Genomic DNA, 24,922 nt, shown 5'->3' with positions numbered 1-24,922 from the left:
AATTTCAGGTACTTTCCTGCAGTGAAGAAAAGAGGTATTGTGCAACACAGAATAAATAAACAGAAAATGTTCCAGAATGTTTAATTTCCTCTATGAAGTTTACCATTTAAGGTCTTACAAGTTCCAAATATTCTGTTCAAATCCACCAAATCTTATATGATAATGTGGTAATAAATGTGATAAAGTAAACCCCAAAACTGCCTGAAGGAGACTCTGCTTGAAGACGCAGCAGGTGCCCCTCGGCCAAGCCCAGCTGGATGTTTGGATCCGTCCTCCAGGGCAGGTGGGGGGGGTATGGACACTTACTCTCAAAATGGGGTTGACGAGCTATTTCCACCCCAGTTCCTTCCTTTGCCATCACAACAAGAGCGAATCAATTTTCCTTCTGTACTTTCAATGTGTTACATAAACTCTCAAATTTATGCTGATGTTAAAGCTCTCAGAGAGGGGAGGAATAGCTGAAAGAAATGAATATAATCTCAAGGTTTCTGCCAAGTCTCCTCTCCACTAAAGATTTCTCATTTGGGGGTAGGTAGTTCTGCATAGTACAGGTTGAGGGAATTGAGTCTTGGCAGGGAGTGCCACGGGAAGGGTGCCCGGGTCCAGCCCCGGTGGATCCAGGGTGATTTGAAGGTGGGGACGGAGTCGGTGTCCTTGAAAATAACTTATTTAATTACAGATAGAGAGGGATTCAAAAATTAGCAGAGAAAAAGAGTCTGAAAACTTGGTTCACATGGAATACCAATCACCACCTACATAGGCCACAGGCATCTTTCCGTTCTCCCGAAGGAGAGGAGGCACTGAGGCCCCCCTGATCCGACCTTAGAAGCCCAGGCAAAATTAACAGGCTTGGTGAGTACCCACATTCCAGATGGAAATTCAGCCAGAAGGGGAAAGAAAGAACGACATGGGGGAACCAGTCTTTCCGGAAACTGATCCGATTTCTTTATTTTTGGGTTTGCTTATATACCTTTTGTTACACATAGGGATGAATACAGAGTCATGCGGGGGTCAGCAGTCCTGACCTTTATCAAAATCAGGTGCTTCACATAAATGTATAAAAAAAAAAGACGTTTTAGGGGTTTTACATCATCTTCTCGCCATGAGACCTGCTGACATTTTATGACCCTTTCTTTCTGATAACCAAAAAACTTATTTTTCCCAAGGGTGTTTTTTCTTAAGCCAGGCACCACCCTCCAAATAAAGTTGCACTCCTATAGGGTGAGGGTGTAGTGAGTTACAATCAAGAAAGGAATTTATTTAACCCAAGGTTAACGTGATTAATCTTAAAGGTTAATACTTATTTCTCCTATATGCTAGTTATATTCATTATAACGGCAGGGAATATGGAGATTTAGCAGCAAACATCAGCCGAACAAATGAAAATCCTTTCCCCAATGTTCCCCTTAAGATCTATTTAGTCTTACGATAGTCATAAAGTTACATTTTTACATAGCAAGGCACAGTGATTTATAACAAAGTACAGTAATCTATTACAAAAGAGAAAATTCATTAACTCAAAAAGTGTAGTATTGCTAACCTTAAAAACTACTATATTTCCTTTTCTATATTCCAAATACATTGATTAATATATTCCCAGGTGCCTAAGGATATGGAGGCCTGGCAGCAATCATTGACTCAACAATGAGAAAAGCCCTATGCTAATTAAGACTTTCAAAATACTCCAAACTCTCTGTGCTGTTTATGGTTGAGAGGTAGTAAACAATCATGTGGCAGGAGTATGGATAATCCTGTCACACAAGCTCATCTGTCAGCAGAGAGGTTTGACCTCAGACACCCTTGTCACACCCAGGGCAGGGAATTAGCAGCAATTATTGGCACAACAAATGAAAAACCCTTCACCTATATAATTCCTAACCAACCCACTATACTGACAATTTCCAACTCCCCAAAGGAATTTGCCTTTAGTAATCTAAAACATCTCTGTGCCTCTCAGGTTGAGAGGCTGTAAACAATCACATGTGGCCGGACGAACCTATATAGGTGGGGTAGATAACCTTCAGAGGAGTCCGTAAGCTGAAACACTCTTGTCATGCCCAGGAATTTTTATTGACTTGGAGCTGCACGTTAACTCCTTCTCAGAGAGAAATGGTGATGGGGGAGAGCCCCACGTAAAGTCAGAGGTGTAGGTGAGAGCATAAAACAGACTCTGGTTTTGGGGTTAGATGCTCGGGAACAGGGGGTTTCCTGAGGCTTGATCATGCCTTTGCGTATGCCAAGCCTCCTTCCTCATGACTTTTGCCATGGGCGGAGTTCCTCACGGTGGCCCCCGGCAGAAGGGCATATAAAAAGGGGAAGAGCTGATCTGAAGGGTGATCAATCTCCAGCTCTGGGTGACCAGGTGCCTTGTATAAATGACATCTGGGGAGGGAAGGAAGGGAGCAGGAACCTCTTGAGTGACACAGGGGCCATTCCTTCAACACTCTTTGCAGCAGATACTGAACCCAGAAGGTGAAGATAAGGAGACAAATCCCAAGTTACTTTATGTCTCCAGGATCCCCAGAACTAGAGAAGGAGAGAGTACCCCACTGCACCGGGACTAGTTTCTTTAAATCTTCCCCTGGTGGATTCTGGTCGATTAGTCTGGGTCTATGAAAATTAGTAGTCTATCATCCCTGGGAGCAAATAAAATCACTAAACTCTCTGTGTGAATGCTTAGTTGCTCCATTGTGGCTGAGTCTTTGTAGTTATAGAAAAGACTGTAGCTGTAACTGCCAGGGCTGGGGGTGAGGGTTGGTTGCTTGCTCCTTCAACAGAACTGAGTTAAGATCCATAATAACCCCATTGGTATCTGTAGCATCCATGGCTTAAGCTACTTTTGCTCCATAAACTAATCCTCAAAACACTAAAGGGAAAGTGGGAACTCATTATCATGTAAGTCCAAGGTTGCAGAGGAGATCAGACTTGACAGTTACTCACACATAGAGGAGCACCAGGCTGGTAGCCAGGAGAACCCAGGTTTCCACGGAAAAGCTTGGGATCAGTTCCATGGCCCCTTTCCGCTGTGATTCCCTCCTCTGAGTTTCTTTTCAGCTTCTTCCTTTCACACTCTGTGATGATTCAATGCAGCAATGAAATGTTTATGTGCTGAGAAGTGGGTGGAGCTGAAGCTTCAGCCAGTGAAGGAATACCTGGGCTCCACCTGCAGACCCCTTTCTGCCTTGATAGTTGAGAAAGCATAATGGACATTACACTTTGACCTCCCTTGTGTTCATGTTCTCTGGGAATTCAATAACAACTCAATCAGTGTTATCAGTAAGTTCAAAGGTTAGGAAAACTCAAATAAAACCATTAGCGATAAATATCCTCTAAACTCTCCTTATCTCTGTAACTGCCTGAACTTTAATACTTGAAATCATCCAAATCATCCAAACAAGCTAGGTCTATTTACCCAAATACCTTCCTCAATCCTGATACCCTTGTTTCCCTATGAGGCACCGACTCATCCTTCAAATTCCAGCTCAGAAAGAACATGGTTTTGAGACTCTGCTAACCAACCTCCTTAAACAAGAAAAACCACTTCCTCTTCTGGGCAACTGTATTCCCAGCACACAATTCTATTATGGTTCTAACATTCTCCAGAACCACTGTTGAATTGCACATCTGTTCCCCTTAACGTATTGAGACCTTGGTTACAGCCTGAGCAAAGTGGCCATGGGTTCCTGGTTAGTAGCAGAGTGCTTTCTGCAGAGTGAAAGGTTGGTGGACTTGAGTTGGTGTAGTGAGAACCCTGGGCCTCTGTGTATCTGTTTCCCGTGGCTGTTTGGTGACCGCATCATCTCCCAGGATCAGTAACCCAACAAGAGGAGCTGGCTGGCCTTGGCCAGCATCCTTGCACATTCAGGTGGATCCATCAGGATGCTGTTGACAAGAGGGCCCCAGAAGAGGAGGCAGGACATGGACCATGTGGTGATGGCTGCACCAATGGCATCGATTCAGGGTCTTCAGTGTACAGCAGTTACACAGAGTCCTGATCAAAGAATGATCCCCTCTCTCTGGAAAGGCCACAAGTCCAAGATCAATGGGTATGAGGAGAGTGAAGTGGAGGAAGCAGCCAATGACCAAGTGGACCTCCAACCTCCTTATCCACCAGGGATGTGGCATATAGACACAGGAGTCCACAAAGATGACATGACGGTTTTCTACAGGGCAAAGGGGGTGGTCAGAGCAGTTGCTTACTTTTCATTGCTTAGATTGAAAATTATTAACGGGAAGCAAAGAGTTAGTAAGGAGGAGGGCCAGAGTAGATGTCAGTGGCATCTGTGACCCCACCCATTCTAATGGGAGGAACAATAGGACTGGGGTCTGAAATATACACTGGTCCATTGTCTTCACTCTGATCACATCCTGTATCTCTTTGGCCTGAGAAGCTCTGAATCATATGAAAAATAAAACTTCAAACGTTCTTAAAACTCAATAGAAACAAAGAACATTTCACCTGTGTTTGCATACTTCCTTCTCCCTTCATCATCTTTTCTCATTTTCAGTCCTTATAGAGAAAGTGATATTCAACTCTCACTAATACTTTACATCCTTCTGGCCTGAAAGTCCCCAGGCTGCCCAACACTGGCCTGAGTAGGTGGATGCCTCACTGGTGAATTGCAGTAAGTCCCAACTCTGGCACCTGCCCTTTGGATTTCCATGGGACCTTGTCATGCAGCATGATGTTTCTACCATCATAGCTCATCAGCTTTTGGTTCAGACTTTTTCCCGGAGGCCCCTGTTAAAATCCGTAGCTACCACTGGAAATACAATACCTGAATATATCTATTCATTCATTCACTGATGCAAGGCTAAGTGTGTGAATGTCAGATGCAGGTATTGTGCGGGACTGTGGGCCAGAAACCTTTATAGTCCCCTCCCTTGGGGGAAGCCTCCCAGAGGAGGAAGTGAGACACACAAGCAGCCTCAGTATGGGGCATACCTTTGGAATCTCGGATAATGGAGCCCTACAGACAGGTAGCAAAGGAGAGAAGTGGATGCAAGCTTAGTACCAACAAAAGATAGACATGGGAAGCTGAAAGATGATCCCCAGGAAAGGTAGGGTCAAAAGTCCCAGGAATTCTGACACATTACTTCCTTCTTCTGGTGCCTTTTTTGGGCCTGTTAAGTAGGGTCAAGACTTAATCTCCAGTTTACACATGGAGAAACTGAGGCCTGGAGACTGCAAGTGGTTTCCACAAAACTTCCAAACAAAATATGTTGTAAAGACACTAATGTAGAGAAAGATTGGCAGGTCTACTGCTGCTTGAAAATGCCAGTATTCAAGGTTTGCTGTTTCATGATGAGGGTCACCATGTGTAATAGTGAGACTGCAGGCCGCAACAGAAATTGGTTAATATTCTGGCTCCTACCTCCATGACTACCCCTGCCCAGGTGCTCCCCAATGGGTCTTGAGAACCAGGGACTCCATCTCATTGCAGCAGGGACAGGACAGGTGCAGGTCATGAGGATCCACCTCTCCATGCCCTCGACTGAGAGGTACACGAAATACACTCAACATGGCATGTTGGGGTGTCAATTAAGTACTGACAACTTAACTGACTCAATGAAACTAAAAGCCTTTCTTATTCTTCTGGAAACAAAATCATTGTGGAACCTATATGCCTTCATCTTCCCCAAAACACATTCTCAGTTACAGTGACTTTTCTCACTAACCCAAATAGGACCATATGCTGCTCTATTTACCTCAGGGACTGGTACAGCTGGTTGGAGTCCATCCCAGTGATGACAGGCTAGTTATTGTTGACTGAAATTTAGGCAGTGTCATGTTCTAATTCCTTGGACAGCAAGGAGATCAAACCAGCTAATCCTAAAGGAAATCAACCCTGAATGTTCATTGAAAGGTCTGATGCTGAAGCTGAAGCTCCAGTTCTTTGGCAATCTGATACAAAGAGCCAACTCACTGGCAAAGATCCTGATGCTGGGAAATATTGAAGGCAAAAGGAGAAGGGGGCGGCAGAGGATGAGATGGTTGGATGACATCATTGACTCAATGGACATGAGTTTGACTAGACTTTGGAAGACAGGGAGGGATAGGGAAGCCTGGCGTGCTGCAGTCCATGGAGTTGCAAAGAGTCAGACATGACTGAGCGACAACAACAGTGTTCTAATCAATGCAAATGACCTTGATCTGCAAGGAAGAGTAACACAGGGCATACTCGTGCCCCTTCATTCCACAGCAAGGAACACCTAACGTTAAAATTCTCATTTACTAAGATCGTTAAGGAAGAGACATGTGCCTGAAGAACACGCCACACTTCACGGTAATCTATTAATACCTATTAAGTTAGTTGCTGCCAAGAATGGTGTGGGTCACAATAAACTGTGGAAAATTCTGAAAGAGATGGGAATACCAGACCACCTGACCTGCCTCTTGAGAAACCTGTATGCAGGTCAGGAAGCAACAGTTAGAACTGGACATGGAACAACAGACTGGTTCCAAATAGGAAAAGGAGTACGTGAAGGCTGTATATTGTCACCCTGCTTATTTAACTTATATGCAGAGTACATCATGAAAAACACTGGGCTGGAAGAAGCACAAGCTGGAATCAAGATTGCCGGGAGAAATATCAGTAACCTCAGATATGCAGATGACACCACTCTTATGGCAGAAAGTCTTCAGGAACTAAAAAGCCTCTTGATGAAAGTGAAAGAGGAGAGTGAAAAAGTTGGCTTAAAGCTCAACATTCAGAAAACGAAGATCATGGCATCTGGTCCCATCACTTCATCGGAAATAGATAGGGAAAAACTGGAAACAGTGTCAGACTTTTTATTTTGGGGGGCTCCAAAATCACTGCAGATGGTGATTACAGCCATGAAATTGAAAGACACTTACTCCTTGGAAGGAAAGTTATGACCAACCTAGATGGCATATTCAAAAGCAGAGACATTACTTTGCCAACAAAGGTCCATCTAGTCAAGGCTATGGTTTTTCCAGTGGTCATGTATGGATGTGAGAGTTGGACTGTGAAGAAAGCTGAGTGCCAAAGAATTGATGCTTTTGAACTGTGGTGTTGGAGAAGACTCTTGAGAGTCCCTTGGACTGCAAGGAGATCCAACCAGTCCATTCTAAAGGAGATCAGTCCTGGGTGTTCTTTGGAAGGACTGACGCTAAAGCTGAAACTCCAATACTTTGGCCACCTCATGAGAAGAGTTGACTCATTGGAAAAGACTCTGATGCTGGGAGGGATTGGGGGCAGGAGGTGAAGGGGACGACAGAGGATGAGATGGCTGGATGGCATCACTGACTCGATGGACATGAGTTTGGGTAAACTCTGGGAGTTGGTGATGGACAGGGAGGCCTGGAGTGCTGCAGTTCATGGGGTCGCAAAGAGTCGGACATGAGTGAGCGACTGAACTAACTGACTGAAGAACTGTGGGCTTCCTGGTAGCTAAGCTGGTAAAGAATCCACCTGAAATGCAGGAGATGCCGGTTCAATCCTGAGTTGGGAAGATCCCCTGAAGAAGGGAATGGCTACCCACTCCAGTATTCTGGCCTGGATAATTCCAAAGACTATAGAGTCCATGGGGTCGCAAAGAGTTGGACACGACTTAGCAACTTTCACTTTCTTTCACTTTCAAGAACTGTGAATAACATTAGTTCAAATATCACAAGCAATAGGCTAGTTCCTAGGAAAACATAACTGATCAAAATCAATCCTAGAAGAATAGAAAGTTAAATAGTAAAAAAAAAAAAAATCATAAAATAAAATTACATGGAAGTCAAGATCTTCCCAAAAGGAAACTTCACATCCAGAGAGTTTTACAGTAACTTTCAAGGAACACATGTGCTTTAACTTGCTTTCCCATAAAAGGGGAGCCTGAGATATAGACTTTTGTGCTACTATCTTATGAGAAATTTGATCCAGGGGTGGAGGGTGAAGGAAAATAGGAACAAAGCAAGGAAAAAGAGTGTATACAATTCATTAACCAACCTGGCCAACACTTGAGATCAAAGGCAATCAACTTTTTGATCAACAGACCATTTTCTGAGAGGCCATATGACCACTACCTACAGAGCAGCCCATCCAAGGGAAGGAAGGGAGAAGAGGGTATCCACTGGTTTTCCTTTCCCTTTGGGAAAATTTTTCTCCCACAGGGAAGTAATTCTCTAAAACTTCTGTATTACAGATGAATTGCTAGGTTGAGAGGCACAGTCTGGCTTCCCTGCACAAACTCAGTTGGAATTCATGCAAAGATGGTCCCTGCAGTTGCAAGAACAGAGACCAGAGCAGGCACACTACCTGTCTACAATGTTTAGCAGATTATCCCCAAATATAACCCCTTGAGACAATGAGCATTTGCCATGTCACAGCTCCTTGGGTTGGAGGCCAGGTGTAGCTACACTGGGAACCTCTGGCTCAAGCTCTCATGATGTTACAGTCCTGCCATCAGGCTGGGATGCATCTCATCCAAAGTCTCAACCGGGGAAGGCCCTACTTTCAGGTCCTCCAGGTGGTCTCACAGAGTTCAGATCCTCAGTTCAAGGACTCAGTTCCTTGCTGACTCTGGCCCAGCAGCCCCCTCAGATCTCGGCCACTGGGGGCTCTCCACAGGACAGCTCAAAACACGGCAGCCACTTTCCCCAGAGTGAGGGAGCAAGAGGGGGTGCCCGAGATGGAAGTCACAGTCTTTTTATAACCTAATCCCAGGAGTGGCATCCCGTCTCTTCGGCCATATTCTATGTATTAGAAGCAACTCACCAGTGAGTTGCTCACCAGTGAGTTGTCCCAGCCTCACCAGTGAGAGGGGGTTAAAGAGGTATATAACTACTACAAAGGCGCTTACCAAGGTGGGGTGCTCTATGCACGCAGACACCTCCAAAGGCATCAGGATGATGGGAAAGGTGGAGATAAGTGGGATCTGGAGCCACTGTAGGGATGGGTGGGCTTCCCAGAGGAGGTGACACTGCTTGCAGTACCAGGGACAGAGCAGAGTTTGCCTAAGAGGAGAAGCAGAGAGGGTATTCAGGCTGTGAGAATGGTCTATCTTATCATCATTACCATTGCTGAGTGTGTTTGTCATTTCTTGGTTGCAAAGCACAATGTCTAAATCAACCAGTTTTTATTACTGCTAATCAGATCACAGGCCAAGTTAGAGATCCTGTAATTCTAGGGCCAAAGTTCCACCCTGGACAGCTCAGCAGGGAGCTGAAGGCTGTGCAGGATGTCTGGGAAAAGTGACAGAGCTTTCTGGCATGACAGTGACCTGTCTTGAATTTGTTAGGGTACAGTCCTGAGATTAAAAACGTTTACCAAGGTGACACTGACTCGGCATAAATCAACCATTCGGGGCCATTTCTCACATTCACAGTGTCGCGCCAGCACCTCCTCTAGTTCCAGCACGCTCCCATTCCACCAGAGGGCACTCCTGAGTCCATAAGCAGCTCCTCCCCACTCTGTCCTCTCCCAGCCCCTGGCCACCACTCATGTACATTCTGACTTCATGGATTTGCCTCTTCCAAATGCTTCCTATAAATGGAATCACGTAATGTGTGGTCTCGTGTCCAAATTCTTTCATTTACATGTTTTTAAAGTTAATCTCTCTTGTACCATGTATTAGTATTTCATATCTTTGATAACTGAAGAAACAACTATTGTATGGATACATCACAATCTGTTTATCCATTCATCCACTGGTTGGCCTTTTTCTGCCCTTTAGCTTTCGTGAAGAGTGCTGTTATGAACATGCAGGTGTATGTATTTGTTTGAGAAATTGTGTTCAGTTCTCTTAGGCATCTACCCAGGAGTGCAGTTGTGCAGTCATACAACTAACAAACAGCACAGTCCGTAATTCTATGCTTAAATCCCTGAGGAGCTGCCAAACTGTTCCACAGAGCTGCTGTGCCTTTACGTCCCCACTAACAATAGATGCTGCTGCTGCCGCTGCTGCTAAGTCACTTCAGTCATGTCCAACTCTGTGCAACCCCATAGATGGCAGCCCAGCAGGCTCCCCCATCCCTGGGATTCTCCAGGCAAGAACACTGGAGTGGGTTGCCATTTCCTTCTCCAATGCATGAAAGTGAAAAGTGAAAGGGAAGTCGCTCAGTGGTGTCTGACTCCTCGAGACTCCATGGACTGCAGCCTACCAGGCTCCTCCATCCATGGGATTTTCCAGGCAAGAGTACTGGAGTGGGGTGCCATTGCCTTCTCCGGCAATAGACGAGGGTTCCACATTTCCTCTACATTGTCACCAACACTTTTGTCTTCCCTTTTTTTTTTTAACATAAGCATCTTAGTGGTTGTGACATAGTAAAATTTCTAGGATTTTGACTTTTTGTAATAATGTTAGTTAATAATCTGAGAATTTGCCAGAGGCAGAGAGGGCAAATGAAGGGTGTGGCTGGGAACCTGGTCCATCAGGTCCCGGAGGCTTCTCTGGGCTCCGGGACACCTATTCTCTGTACTGTGTACACAGCTGCCTAGCAGGCATCCACAGAATGTGACTGATGTGCAGGGTGTGGGCTGATTATTTAAACCTGCTCAGTTGCCTAATCTGTAGAATGAGGGTTAACCTCATAATTACGTCTTTCTCTTCCTATAGGAGCTCAGTCAGACAAGACCCTGATCCATGACCTGAGGGGCTTGGGGCCTAAACCTGCAGGTCAGAGTCCTGGTGTCACTAGGGGACAAGAACATGTGACCTTGCCCATCACACGCCCGATCCTTAGTAAACCCTCTAGAAACGTTCACTCGCAATAGCTCATAGGAGTGCAAGGAGTAGCCAAAAGGGGCAAGCATTATAGAGTAAGCACAAGTTAGGAACTGTGTTGTTTGTTAGCAAAAGGAGACATGAGTTCAAGTTGTAGTTGAAAAATAAATTTAAAAAAAAGGCTGGGAGTTTGCTCACTCTGAATCTTCACCCTTTTCATTCTTATTGACTGTGTTTAAGTGTCTCCTTTCCCCTCTGCTGTGTGAGGAGCCGCTGAGTCATAAATGTTCAGGATATCATTTCCTGGATCGGGGCTGGGCGGGTCTGTCCAGCTGTACGAGCTCAGGTCCCTGCGCAGGACTGCAGCGGCAGATTCTCCACCCCCCACACAGACGCATGGATCTATCTGCATCTACCTGTCATCTCTCCCTCTATATCAGCTGCCTATCTGTAGTGCAACTAACTAGCTGTCATCTGTCTACAAAGAAAAGCAAGGATGCACACTGATACATGCAGTTCCAGTCTCTGGCTCCACTGGGTTTCTGCTGTTTCCCCCTTTCCTGGGCCAGGGACTCCGTTCTCTGACAGGGAGAAACCTGTCTTCTGTTGTCCGTTGCTGCTGTTGAGTAGCTCAGTTGTGTCTGACTCTCTGTGACCACATGGACTGCAGCATACCAGACTTCCGTGTCAGTTACCATCTTTGGGAGTTTGCTCAAACTCATGCCCATTGAGATGGTGACACCATCCAACCATCTCATCCTCTGTTGTCCCCTTCTCCTATTGCCTTCAATCTTTCCCAGCATCAGGATCTTTTCCAGTGAGTGGGCTCTGGGCGTCAGGTGGCCAAAGTATTGGAGCTTCAGCTTCAGCATCAGTCCTTCCACTAAATATTCAGGGTTGATTTCCTTTAGGATTGACTGGTTTGATCTTCTTGCTCTGCAAGGGACTCTCAGGAGTCTTCTCCGGCACCACAATGCAAAGGCATCAATTCTTCGGCCCTCAGCCTTTGTTATTCTCCAGCTCTCACATCCATACATGATTACTGGGGAAACCATAGCTTTGACTAGATGAAGCTTTGTTGCCAAAGCCGTGCCTCTGCTTTTTAAAATGTTGTCTAGGTTTGTTGTAGCTTTTCTTCCAAGGAGAAAACATCTTTTAATTTCATGGATGCAGTCACCATCTGCAGTGATTCTGTGGCGGATTCATGTTGATGTATGGCAAAACCAATACAATATTGTAAAAAATAATAAATAATGAAAAATAAAATTAAAAAATAAAAAAAGATAGGAAAAAAAGTATCCACTATTTTCATTGTTTCTCTATCTATTTGCCACGAGGTGATGGGACAGATGCCATGATCTTGGCTTTTTGAATGCTGAGTTTTAAGCCAGCTTTTTCACTCTCCTCTTTCACCTTCATCAAGAGGCTCTTTAGTTCCTCTTTGCTTTCTGCCATAAGGGTGGTGTCATTTGCATACCTGAGGTTATTGATATTTCTCCCGGCAATCTTGATTCCAGCTTGTGTTTCTTCCAGCCTGGCATTGCACATGATGTAGTCTACATATAAGTTAAATAAGCAGGGTGACGATATACAGCCCTGACATACTCCTTTCTCAATTTTGAACCAGCCCATTGTTCCATGTATGGTTTTAACTGTTGCTTCTTGACCTGCATATAGATTTCTCAGGGAGCAGGTAAGGTGGTCTGGTATTCCCATCTCTTGAAGAATTTTCCACAGTTCCTTGTGGTCTACACAGTCAAATGCTTTAGTGTACTCAATGAAGCCAAAGTAGATGTTTTTCTGGGATTCTCAAGCTTTTTCTGTGATCCAACGGATGTTGGCAATTTGATCTCTGGTTCCTCTGCCTTTTCTAAACCCAGCTTGTATATCTGGAAGTTCTTGGTTCACATACTGTTGAAGTCTAGCTTGAAGAATTTTGAGCATTATTTTCCTAGCATGTGGAATGAGTGCAATTGTGCGGTAGTTTGAACATTCTTTGGCATTGCTCTTCTTTGGGGTTGGAATGAAACACTTTTTCCAGTCTTATGGCCACTGCTGAGTTTTCCAAATTTGCTGGCATGTTGAGCACAGCACTTTCACAGCATCATCTTTTAAGATTTGAAATAACTCAGCTGGAATTCCATCACCTCCACTAGCTTTGTTTGTAGTGATGCTTCCTAAGGCCTACTTGCGACTTCACACCTCAGGATGTCTGGCTTAGGTGAGTGATAAAACCATCGTGCTTATCTGGGTCATGAAGATCTTTTTCGTATAGCTCTTCTGTGTATTTTGTTACCTCTTCTTAATATCTTCTGTTTCTATTAGGTCCATACCATTTCTGTCCTTTATTTTGCCTATCTTTGCATGAAATATTCCCTTGGTATCTCTAATTTTCTTGAAGAGGTCTCTTGTCTTTCCCATTCTATTTTTTCTCCTATTTCTTTTCATTGTTCACTTAAAAAGCGTTTCTTATCTCTCCTTGCTATTCTCTGGAAATCTGCATTAAGATGGGTATTGGGTATATCTTTCTTTTTCTCCCTTGCCTTTTGCTTCTTTTTCCTCAGCTATTTGTAAAGCCTCCTCAGACAACCATTTTGCCTTCTTACATTTCTTTTTCTTGGGGATGGTTTTGATCACTGCCTCCTGTACAATGTTACAAACCTTGGTCCATAGTTCTTCAGGCACTCTATCAGATCTAATCCCTTGAATCTACTTGTCACTTCCATTGTATAATCAAAAAGGATTTGATTTAGGTAATACCTGAATGGCCTAGTGGTTTCCCCTACGTTCTTCAATTTAAGTCTGAATTTGGCAATAAGGAGTTCATGATCTGAGCCACAATCAGCTTCCAGTCTTGTTTTTGCTGACTGTATAGAGCTTCTCCATCTTTGGCTACAAAGAATATAGTCAATCTGATTTTAATATTGACCATCTGGTGATGTCCACGTGTAGAGTCGTCTCTCATGTTGTCGGAAGAGGGTGTTTGCTGTGAACAGCGGGTTCTCTTGGTAAAACTTTGTTAAACTTTGTCCTGCTTCATTTTGTACTCCAAGGCTAAACTTGCCTGTTACTCCAGATATGTCCTGACCTTCTAATTTTGCATTCCAGTCCCCTATGATGAAAAGGACTGGTGTTTTGGAGTTCATTTTAGGTCTAGTCTTATAGGTCTTCATAGAACATTCAACTTCTTTGGCATTAGTGGTTGGGTCAGAGACTTGGATTACTGTGATACTGAATGGTTTGCCTTGGAAATAAACTGAAATAATTCCATCGTTTTTGAGATTTAACCAAAGTACTGCATTTTGGACTCTTCTGCTGACTATGATGGCTATTTCATTTCTTCTAAGGCATTCTTGCCCACAGTAGTAGATACAATGATCATCTGAATTAAATTTGCCCATTCCTGTCCGTTTTAGTTCACTGATTCCTAAAATGTTGATGTTCACTCTTGCCGTCTCCTGTTTGACCACTTTCAATTTACCTTGATTCATGGATCTAACAATCCAGGTTCCTATGCAATATTGTTCTTTACACCATTGGACTTTAGTTCCACCACCAAACACATACACAACTGGGTGTTATCTCTGCTTTTGCTCAGCCTCTTCATTCCTTCTGGAGCTATTTCTCTGCTCCTCTACAGTAGCATTACCCATAATATATTTATTTACTTGATCAATCCCCCTTTATGTAGCTATTGCCACTCAAACCCCTTTCTACTCATGGTGCCCTCCTCACCCTCCATGGTTCTCCACACCCTGTTTAGGCTCGGGATGCCCTGGCCAGGCCACCCACCTGAGCAGACACTCTTTGCTCCTTGCCTGGACACCCATACCCAGGCTGGGCTGCTGTTCTGTGGACACCGTCCCTCCTCAATCTCCAACTCGGAGCCACTGAGCCCCCCTTCTCTGCCCACACCCTGGAGGGTAAGGCTGTCAGCCTTCTGTGTGCCCCCAGTGTCTTTAAGACTGGACTATCCAGGAAATCCCTAGCAAGGAAGGGGTTGTGGATGGGAGGGGCAGAAAAGGGAAAGGAAGGGCTGTGTGCAGCTTCTGATATCTACTGAAACTGACCAGTGGCTGTAGCCTTTTTCTCCAATCAACTGACCAATCAACCATCTTATATTCCATGTTCATTGTGTTAAGACAGTTGGGAGTTGAGGGTGGAAAACAAAGACGCTTCAAAAAAAATCTCTTTCCTGCCTTCCAGAAATATCAGGGGAGATGGGATGGAAATTTTTAATCAGAGCTAATAGTATACATGTATCTGTTGTTATATAAAATATGAGCTCAAAAAACATAGATTTAAACTATGAACATACTCTGTAAGAAATGGGCAAAACCGCTGTGGATTAATTCTTACCTATGTAATATATCAAAGAGCAGTTTTGAAAAAGGTCCCACCCACCAGGGATTGTGATGGTCAAAAGTATTTAGTCACTGGCTCTCCCTGATTCCATTGTACACATTCCCCCTAAAGGGCAGGATGTATTAAAAGTATCAAATAATACTTTTGTAAAGAGTTGTTTATAGAGCTGCTCAATAGAATATTTGATTTGGAATATATAAAATAAAACCTGTGATATATAAATAAATGTCAGAACTTCAGTCACCACAATAATTCTTGTTTTCATTAATTTGCTGATAAAACTGTTGAGACATTTCTTTCTTGATCAGTGCTCTGGAGTAGATGTTACTAATTGCAGGTGGGTGGAGATGGTCCTTTGAGAATCAGATAAGCTGAGTGCACATATCCAGCCCTCATTACCTCTTTCATGTTACACGATATATAAAAACACAGACACTGAGAAAGCTAAACGAATGTGCGGATACCCTAGTCATCCAGCAAGTGCAATAGATGAAGCACGTCTTTATTTCTGAGTTTTACCACAAAGTAAATCAAGCCCCCTGAAATTCTGGGACACAGCTCCTTGAAGAACAAAGCTCAGGTCTTTAGGGAAAGTCAGGCTCCACTTATTGTTCCATCTCTGAGCACAACCTTTAGAACAACAGGTTTTTCCGTTCTTAAAAGTCCTTGGCTGCTTATCTTCAAGGGGATCTGCAACAGTTAAGAGAACCAATGAATGAAGCACGGCCAACAAGAGAAGCAAAGTAGATGATGCATTTCAGACAATAATGCTTTACAGCAATATACAAGCTACTTGTAGCATCGTGTATTTTTTATTTTTTTTAGACTACCAATTCAATGTGTTCAACAGCTATAGGGAGGGGCAAGCTGCCAATATTTCCTTGATTCAATTTTAATAGGTTATGACTTTCAGAAAATTGGTCTGTTTAACGTGTTATAAAATATATGGGCACAAAGTCATTTCTAGTACTCCCTTATTATTCACTTAAAATTTTTTTAAATTCCAATTTATTGAGATATAAATGATTTATGGTATAAATATTTGACTTACATATATAATGAAATTACAGCCACAATAAGTTTAGTTAACATCCATCAACTCATAGAGATAGAAAAGTAAAAAATAATATTTTTCTCTCATGAGCACTTTTAGGATCTATTCTCTTCTACTACATAAAAATGTCTATAATTTTACATTAAAATTTATGCCTAAAATTTTATACTTTTATTTTAATTGTATTAAAAATGTCTACACACTATAATCATCACATTTTATGTGATATCCCTGTACTTATTTATCTATAACCAGAAGTTTGTACCTTTCGATCACTTGCATCCAGTTTCCCTTCTTTATCTTTGATTCTGTGTACTTACTCTGTAAGTTATGTCAAGACTAGATAGTGAAAGCATTCATCCATCATTCACTGCACAAAAATATCGACTGAGCACTATGCCTATGAAGCATTATGCCTGTTTTTTAAAACATCCCCTGGTTCCAAGTGCAGGGCAAAGGGTGAAGTTCTAATAACCTACAGTGTTCTGTCTGAGATTTTTAGCCCCTTTCCCAGTCACTCCTTCTGGGTTGGGGGAACCAACAGAGTGACCTTCTAACCTCAGTTGACTGAAGGACAAGCAAGGAGCTGTGGAGGGAGAAGCCCCAGCCCATGGGGGACTGGGTGGACCTTGCAGGGGCATCTGCCCTTCCCAGGGGTGCCCGAGGCCCCCTTTCTCTCAGGGCTGAGTCCCCTGTGTGTACACACTTACAGGACACCCACACAGATGCCTGCAAGTAAAATGGAAACATCTTTATCCTCCTCTTCCCTGAGAAAGACTTCCCTGGTGGCTCAGATGGTAAAGCATCTGCCTACAATGCGGGAGACCCAGGTTCAATCCCTGGGTTGGGAAGATCCTCTGGAGAAGGAAATGACAACCCATTCCAGTACTCTTGCCTGGAAAATCCCATGGATGGAGGAGCGTTGTAGGCTACAGTCCATGGGGTCGCAAAGAGTCGGACACGACTGAGCAACTTCACTTTCACTTTCCCTGAGAAAGCTACTCAAAGGGAGGAGCTGCTTCTTAAATGTATGACTCCTAGAAATAAGCCTTATTTTAGGGCCATGCTTGAGATGAATCAATGCCAACTGTTCTGTGTGTGCCTCAGAGAGTGATTCCAGGTCTTGCTATAACTGCAACAAATTGTTATTTTAAACTTTCAAACAGTATGCATTTTCCCTGCAGATAGACACACAGACACACATAAAACAAGCAAGAACACAAATGACATTTGATAAATTTTAAAATTCAAACTTCCACAAAATTCTATATTTGTGTCCAAGAGCTCTAATCAACTGCAAGTCACTCCTTAAACATTTGCCCAATGACGTCAAGACACCACTGAGCGTTTATGAAAGCAATAAAATGAGGGGACAGAGTTAAAGACCTTCTTAGGTATAAAGGAAACAAAGGAACCAAACTAGCTGGTTCAGGGTCAAAGTATTGTTAGGTGTTAGGACCCATGACGTCAGCCTGTGGTACCTGTAAACATAGCAGAGGGGGCTGTAGGCTCTGGCCTGGATGGGCAGGCTGCATGGAGGGGCTCGGGACTGAACTGGAACTCAAAGGAGGAGGATGGACTGTAGACGGGAAGGGTAGACAGGGAGGACATACAGTCATTCTGAGAATGCAAAGGCAGCCCAGCTGGATGGCAGCAGGATCCCTGGCAGGTGAGGGGCTGTGGGAGCCCTTCCCATCCAGCAGAAATGCTTTCACTCAGGGATCACTGTGGCTGCACAGGAGGATCAGTGGGGGTGCCCTCAGTGCCACACTCTGGGGAAATTATTTTAGAGAGTCTGAGGTGACCTCGGCATAGGGATATTGGTCCCCAGTGATTTATTTCTTTATAAAACAGTGGCTGAGAATCTCTGTCAGGAGAGCTTCTGTAAGTTCCCATGGAGAAGGGCATCAGTGAAAAATCATGACATGGTCATCTCTGCTCTCGCAACTTTGTACGACATTTTCCTTCCTTCTAGTGGACGTGACACCAAATTTTAAAAGTTGCTCAAATTCACCGGACTTGGTGTAGTCACGTCATGCTATTGCACTGACTCTAGATGACCTTTACAGTTGGGTCTTTATGAAGACTTAGCCCTCCAAGGCTGGTTGACAATTAAAGGTCACAGATGGCTTCAAACAGATTCTCCGTCTCTAAACTAAATTGTTGTTTGAATAGATCACAATCTTATAGACACAGAGAGATACATCTCACTTAAAAAAATTCTCAGTAAAACACTATGCAGAGTGAACTGCTAACCTGTGTTTCTTTACAAGGTTTGAAGGAGAAGTTCTGCAGGACTCTGACGACAGCAAGTTTCATGTTCACGATGGCAAACCTCATGCCAATGCAATTTCGGGGTCCAGTTCCAAAAGGCAGGTAGACGTAAGGATTTATGCTGTCCTTGTTCTTCTTACTGAACCTGGATTCACAACCGTAGATGAAAAAGTCAATGAAACAGAAAAGTCACAGAAATTCCAGGTTTGAGGTTTTAACTTAAACCCTCAACCAGTAGCATAAGGGAGACTCCTGTGGGCAGATGACTGAATCCTGCTGTGGTGAGTTTGCTGCGAGAAAGGTAAGTCCCAAGGCCTTCCCATTTTCCAGACCCCACAGGAGAGTTCAGTCCTGGCGAGCAGATGAGATGAAGGATGTTTAAAGAAAATGCATCGTTAAATATGAAATTTACATTCAGATTGGTGAGATGCTCAGGCTCTGAAAGACAGGCAATGAGACTGTAGGAAGAGTGGGTTCCTGCCTCCACGAACACTGACATTGGTCATGTGCTCAGAGACAAAGGAAGCAGGAGAAAAGTCTCTGAACGTTTTAATTGTTAGTTTTCAATTGCTTCCCCTTCCCCTCCTCTTGTGTATGTGTGTCTTTTCCTCTCACATACAGAGAATGTTGAGGTCAGTAGATTTATGTGGGCATATGACTCAACTCTGCTCTGGTTCAATCACTGATTTCTGTGTCTGTCATTTCCACAAACCTATAAAGTCCTTGATGATTCGACCTCTGCTCAATTCAAATTTGACTCCTCAATATTTAAATATATTAAGGAAATATGTGGATTTGGGGTAAGTAATAATGGCATTGTGGTTCTGTATATTTTAAAGAGTCCCTATTTTGGAGACTATTCTGGACTATTTACAGACAATGTGATTTCAGATGCATGGAGAATTAGTCGAAGGGCATCATGTGAGTCGTGCAGACCTGGCTGATGGCTGCTGAGCAGGGAATGGACACAAACAGATACATTAAACATGATTCATAGACATTTGCCTATAGAATATATGGTGTATATGTTCAAAACTCTTAATAGGCTTTAACATTTGGATTTCTCACTCCCTGGCCCAGTCCCTGCCAGGTGAGCACTCTCTCTCTGCATGATGGCTGAATGAATCAAAGGGAAGTACAGTGAGTGGTCTCTGATTTCAGGTTCCTGAGGTTGCAGGAGGGGGAGCTACTGAGCTTGAGAGAGACACTGAGGTTCGCTGGTCCAGGACGGAGGACTTGGTGGACTCTGACTCTTCTTTCAACAATGTTACATGTACAGGTTATGCTAGCACTAGGGACACTGGGGTGAACAAGACACAGTCCCTGCCATCAGGGAGCTTATAGTCAGGGGCTCATAAAGGGCTAGATCCCAGCTAGGGCGCTAAAATCTTCAATCCAAATTTTGGTCACCATAAAATAAATGGGAGAGCATCAGCTCTTTCCAGAGTCCAATCTGTGCCCAAACCAGATCCTGACTCTGAATTCCCAGAAGACAATATTAACCCCTCCAAGGAGAAAGTCTAGACGTCTAGAGACCAGAGGACTTCTCTCCGAAAGGTCACCAAACACTGAGGCAGGAGGGAGCTGCTCAGGTCTGCAGCCACAGACTGAATGAGGGCGCCTGTGTCTCCATCCTCACTGAGGCTCCTGGAACCACCTGGGAGGAGACCGCTAGGTCCTCAGCCTACAGTCCCACAATAATAATGGAGGAAACAGCAGCCAATGTTTAAAGCAATGGAAATATGGGAATGTTGGTGATGAATTCAAAGAGCTAAGGAGAACAGACAGACAGACTTTAAGGAATAAAAACCAATCCAACTAAAATAATATAGCTGTTAAGTACATTATAGCAGATGCAAGATATATAAATATATTTTAAAAACATAGAATGTTGTTTATAATTTACTGTTAAATAAAGAAAGCAATTGAAAATCAGACTATATGTAATGCCATTCCAAGTTTTAACAGTGGGTATATGCATAGAAAAATGTCCACAGGATTTACATTTCACTATTAGTGAGACCTATCTTAAGTTATTGGGCTTCCAGGGTGGCTCAATGGTAAAAAATCCACTTGCCAATGCACAAGATATGGGTTCAATCCCTGGGTCAGGAATATCTCCTAGAGAAGAAAATGGCAACCCACTCCAGTATTCTTGCCTGGAAAATCCCATGGACAGAGGAGACTGGTGGGACACAGTCCATGAGGTTTCAAAGAGTCAGACACAACTTAGTGTCTAAACAACAGCAAAGCTTAAGGTATTAAGAATGTACAGAGCTAAATATTTTTGTTCTAGTTCACGGTTGGTAAAATTTTTAATTTTAATTATCATTAATTTTAATTATTATTTAATCAAATAATATTCTTGGAATACGAAAAGACATTTAACAATAAAAAGGTATAAAATAAAGCAATTATATAGTCACACATTTGTTATCCATAATGAGAGTCATCATAATACACTCTGAGCAACTAGATCAGGAGGGTCCCCTTCCCTGGGGTCTTGTACCTTTCAGGACGGAACTCCTCAGGCTCTGGCCAGAGCTGTGGGTCTCTGTGAAGCACGGAGATTGGCACCGTCACTGTTGTGCCTTTGGGAATGGACACCCCGTGGATTTCCACATCCTTCTTACAGAGCCTCTCAAGTCTAACAGCGATTGGAAACAATCTGAGAGTCTCATTCACCACCATGTCAAGATACTCCATCTGTGCCAGGACATCGTAGGTTGGAGGTGCCTAGGAAGAAAGAAATAGATTTTGATAAACTAAGATATCAGATCAACCTTCAAGTCCAGCTATGTAGGCCTATTGAAATGTTAGGAACTCCAGGGAATAATTTAAATTGGTAAAGGACGTTAGCATTTATAGACATTTTACATGTCATTTGACCTCTCAACGCCCATTGAGATGGGCAGTAGTCATGGCAATGGAAGAACATTGGAACAGTTCTCTAAATAGTTTGTGAAACACCACAGGTGATCGTGGAGCGTATCTTTTCTCTCATGAGAACAAATGTGACCAAGGGTTAGGACCCTTACTCTTAAGTGAAATGGGCCACAGTCAGTTTCTTTTTCAAAGTGAGGCCACACATCTCCACCAAGGAAAGAACGTATAAAAGAGCAAATCCCCTATTCAACGTGAAGGTTCTTAGTTGAAGACTCCTGACTGCTCATTCTCTTCATCACACACATACAGTCTGGAAACAATATATGAAAACTCTATAAATAATTGGGGAGAAACAAGTTCCTTTCTAAACCAAATCCTCAAATTAAGAGTATGAATGAGAACACAATTTCAGATGCAGGGAGGTTACAAGAGGATCAGAACCCCAACCTCTGCTGCTAGAAGGGTCTCTTATTATCCCTACAAGTGTGACCCTAAGGTCTGAAGGTCTAAACAAGCAACTCCAGCCCCATGGTCCAGCTATCTGCACGCCACAAAGAACTCTGGTTTGGGCTGAGATCTGAGACCAGTGGGGGTGATACGTGGCTGTCACGTGGGGTTATAGTTAAGGGGAAACATTGTAGAGGGTAAGAGTGTCTCAGGAGCCAACACCCCGGATCACAGCTTGACTAGATCAGCACCACGTACACGACTAGTGTCTGGAAGTATTTCATCTCCCTGTAGCTCAGGTTTCTCATACGTTACATGGAGACAGATGGAGCTGACCCTCCAGAGGGTAGCATGGCAGAGACACTCACTGCTCACCCAGCATCCATGTAGTCCACATGTTTCCCAGCCCACTTGAAGTTATGGGAAACCAGCTTTGCCAACAGGCTGTGAACTGAGGCAATTATGTCAGTTCAGAGACAAATCAGTTGAAAACCCAGTAAGCAACTCTCGAGTTCCTTATTCCACAGAAGACAAGAAGGCCTTATGTTTCAGATAAGGCAATTATAAGATGGTAAATGCTCTGAGTCAGTTTTCCTGAGTGACTCTGTGAAGCAGAGCTGTCCACTCCATCCTCCACTAACAATCCATGTTCAGTGTGTACACGTGGGTGATGGAAAACTTTGCTATGAAAGCCCCTGAGATTCCAGGGCTTGTCTGTTACTGAGGCATAAGCTAGCCTCTCCTGACTAATAAAGAATTTCTTGAAAATTAAACACATTTTTAAATAGAAAGTATTTAGAACAGACATATAAAGTAAGAAGCACATATTAGCCAACAGTACTAGTATTATTAGTGTTCTTATAAAAGGAGAGAACGCAATGCCTTAGCTAGCCTTGGTCTGTTAGCAGCCTTTCAATCTTCCTGTAATCAAAAGAATCCCAATATGGGGTTTACCAGAGAAGAAAGTCATCTCTAATTTATGCAGGCCCTACAAAGTATTTGAAGGACCTAGGATTTGAAAGGTCATAAGACTTGTCCAAAACCGGTCAGGTCTCATACTCGTGTCCTCTGTTTCCTACCGTATATCCTTTCTTGTACAGCAAGCTTCACCTAGTCTAAAGTTTACACTGGGCAGCAGACTGAATTAATGGTCCCAATTCTCCACCATTATTTGTGTCCATTCCCTTCGCCATTACCTCTGTGATGCCCTCCCATCCTGACTCAGGTTGGTCAGGTGGCTCAGTGGTTTGAGCCAGTGGAATATTGGCTATGTGTGATGCTAGCAGAGTTTTGAAAGTCACCCATAGGATTAGGCCTCTTGCTCATGACATCTACTGCTGCCCTGAGAAGCAGACAGGTAGAGATTGAGACACGTGAGGAGCATGTGTGGAGCCGAGTCAGTCCAACTGTTAGGGGAAGCACACTGACTGAAACCGCCCACCCTGGCCAGGTGCCGTAGTAATCGTTTGCATGAGTTGTTTTATGACAGAAGGTCCTGGTTAGGAACACAGAACTAATAAGCCACCACCAACTGGAACAGTTCAGGAAAGGTCAAAAGGAGACATCACATGTCCAACCACCTCCCAGAATCCTCTCTGACACCCATCTTGGCTGAATAAGGCATGTACCACCAGGAAGGACTGAGTCAGAATGATTGGCTAAAGACAACCCGGGAACTAATCCCATCACCATAAAACCCGAGACTGCAAGACTGGCAGAGCTGTTCTCCTGGGTTCCCTTACCCTCCTGCTCTCCACCTGGGTGCCCTTTCCCAATAAAATCTCTTGCTTTGTTAGCACATGTGTCTCCTCAGACAATTCATTTCTGAGTGTTAGACAAGAGCCCAGTTTCGGGCCCTGGAAGGGATCCCCTTTCCTGCAACACAATCACTTAGCTAAGTCCAGCCTAGCTCTGCCACAGATCACAGCCCAGACCACAGCAACTCCAGCCAATATCAACAGATAACTATGCAGACACCATAAACTTGGGTAAACTCTGGGAGATAATGAGGGACAGGGAAGCCTGGCATGCTGCAGTCCGTGGGGTCACAAAGAGTCCGACACAATGTAGTGCCTGAACAACAAATGCAGACACCAGAGAAATAAATGGTTCCTGCTAGATGCCACTGAAGTTCTGTGCATGTTACATGGTATTATTCTGATAACTGATACCTCAAGACCAGCACTTTTTTCAAAGCACTTATATTGCTGTGAGTAGCGCGAAGTACTTATGTTTTCTCCCTTTGCTTTGTATCTTTTAGATCTTTCCTAAATGTGCTGTGTTCAATCCCAGTCTTCTCTGACTCTCTGCAGTCCCATGAACTGTAGCCCACCAGGCTCCTCTGTCCATGGGATTTCCATGGCAAGAATACTGGATTGGGTTGCCATTTCCGACTCCAGGGGATCTTCTCAACCCACGTATCAAACCCACATCTCCTGCATTGGAAGAATTGGATTTTTTTTCCACTGCATCACCTGGGAAAGGAGGTAAATGATTTGATGCTTATGCTTTGGGCAGAAATCTCCTAAGAAGTGGTGAGAAGACAATCATGCTAAGGCTTTTCCTTCCCGCCTCTCTCTGGGTATCACCACTCACCTTATTGGGGAAAGTCGCATCAATCTCCTCCTGCAGCTTCTGCTGGACATCAGGGTGAGTGGCCAAAATATACAGAAGGAAGGAAAGAGTACTGCTAGTGGTCTCATAGCCAGCAAAAATAAAGATAACACTTTGGGCTATGAGTTCTTGGTCAGAGAGAGCTAAAAAAAAAAAAAAAAAAGACATTTTAGGTAAAGCATGGCATTGTAAAAACCATAGCTTAAATGATGAGACATTCCAGTGAAACTCCCAAACCCCCAGGGGAAATCATGTAAAAGTAATTCAGAATCAAACTGAGAGTGATTTCCACCCTGTGTCTGCCTCACAGAGCCAAGAAAAAGGCAAGAACTGTCTTGATCCAGTTTTTCCCAAGTCTCTACTATTCCTGGCCCTCTGTTCCTGGCAATGCCACCCCCCATCAACACAGCTGGGTAATTTCAAGAGACAGCACTTCTGTCTAACATCTACAGTATTATCATTGTGTCCTTTAGAGAACTGTAAAAGAACTTTAGCTCCAAGTAAAATGGAGCAGCATTTCCTTCTAGAATATTTTAAATTATTTTAGTTAAGGCACAGCTTGATTTTTTTTTTGAAGGATACAATAATAAAGCTACATGGTCAGTTTAG

General features: G+C 43.6%; 3 protein-coding genes and 1 non-coding gene across 6 annotated transcripts in view; 2 read left to right on the top strand and 2 right to left on the bottom strand.

The window, feature by feature from the left end:
- The window catches only part of LOC138076615 (cytochrome P450 3A28), a 32,660-nt gene extending 29,599 nt beyond the window's left edge, over positions 1–3,061 (bottom strand). For 2 of the 3 annotated variants that reach the window (XM_068968863.1, XM_068968864.1), the window contains exon 1: positions 2,941–3,061. In XM_068968863.1, coding sequence (XP_068824964.1) covers positions 2,941–3,011 — 71 coding nt within the window. In that variant the 5' untranslated portion in view covers positions 3,012–3,061. The remainder of the gene's footprint in view (positions 1–2,940) is intronic. The other variant, XM_068968865.1, reaches the window with a different exon arrangement.
- The window catches only part of ZNF3 (zinc finger protein 3), a 527,297-nt gene that overhangs the window by 193,014 nt on the left and 309,361 nt on the right, over positions 1–24,922 (top strand). The window lies entirely within an intron of this gene.
- LOC138076617 (cytochrome P450 3A24-like) overlaps positions 15,510–24,922 on the bottom strand; it is a 67,488-nt gene continuing 58,075 nt past the window's right edge. The window contains exons 10-13 of the mRNA XM_068968867.1: positions 24,296–24,456; positions 20,877–21,103; positions 18,350–18,512; positions 15,510–15,729 (exon numbers count right to left, since the gene is read on the bottom strand). Coding sequence (XP_068824968.1) covers positions 15,634–15,729; positions 18,350–18,512; positions 20,877–21,103; positions 24,296–24,456 — 647 coding nt within the window. The 3' untranslated portion in view covers positions 15,510–15,633. The remainder of the gene's footprint in view (positions 15,730–18,349; positions 18,513–20,876; positions 21,104–24,295; positions 24,457–24,922) is intronic.
- TRNAC-ACA (transfer RNA cysteine (anticodon ACA)) lies at positions 16,873–16,944 on the top strand. The gene has a single exon. It is a non-coding gene; the product is annotated as a tRNA-Cys (tRNA).

This window comes from Capricornis sumatraensis, chromosome 3 (genome assembly GCF_032405125.1).
Source record: "Capricornis sumatraensis isolate serow.1 chromosome 3, serow.2, whole genome shotgun sequence".
Classification (NCBI taxonomy): domain Eukaryota; kingdom Metazoa; phylum Chordata; class Mammalia; order Artiodactyla; family Bovidae; genus Capricornis; species Capricornis sumatraensis.
This window is presented reverse-complemented; position numbering and strand designations above follow the sequence as displayed.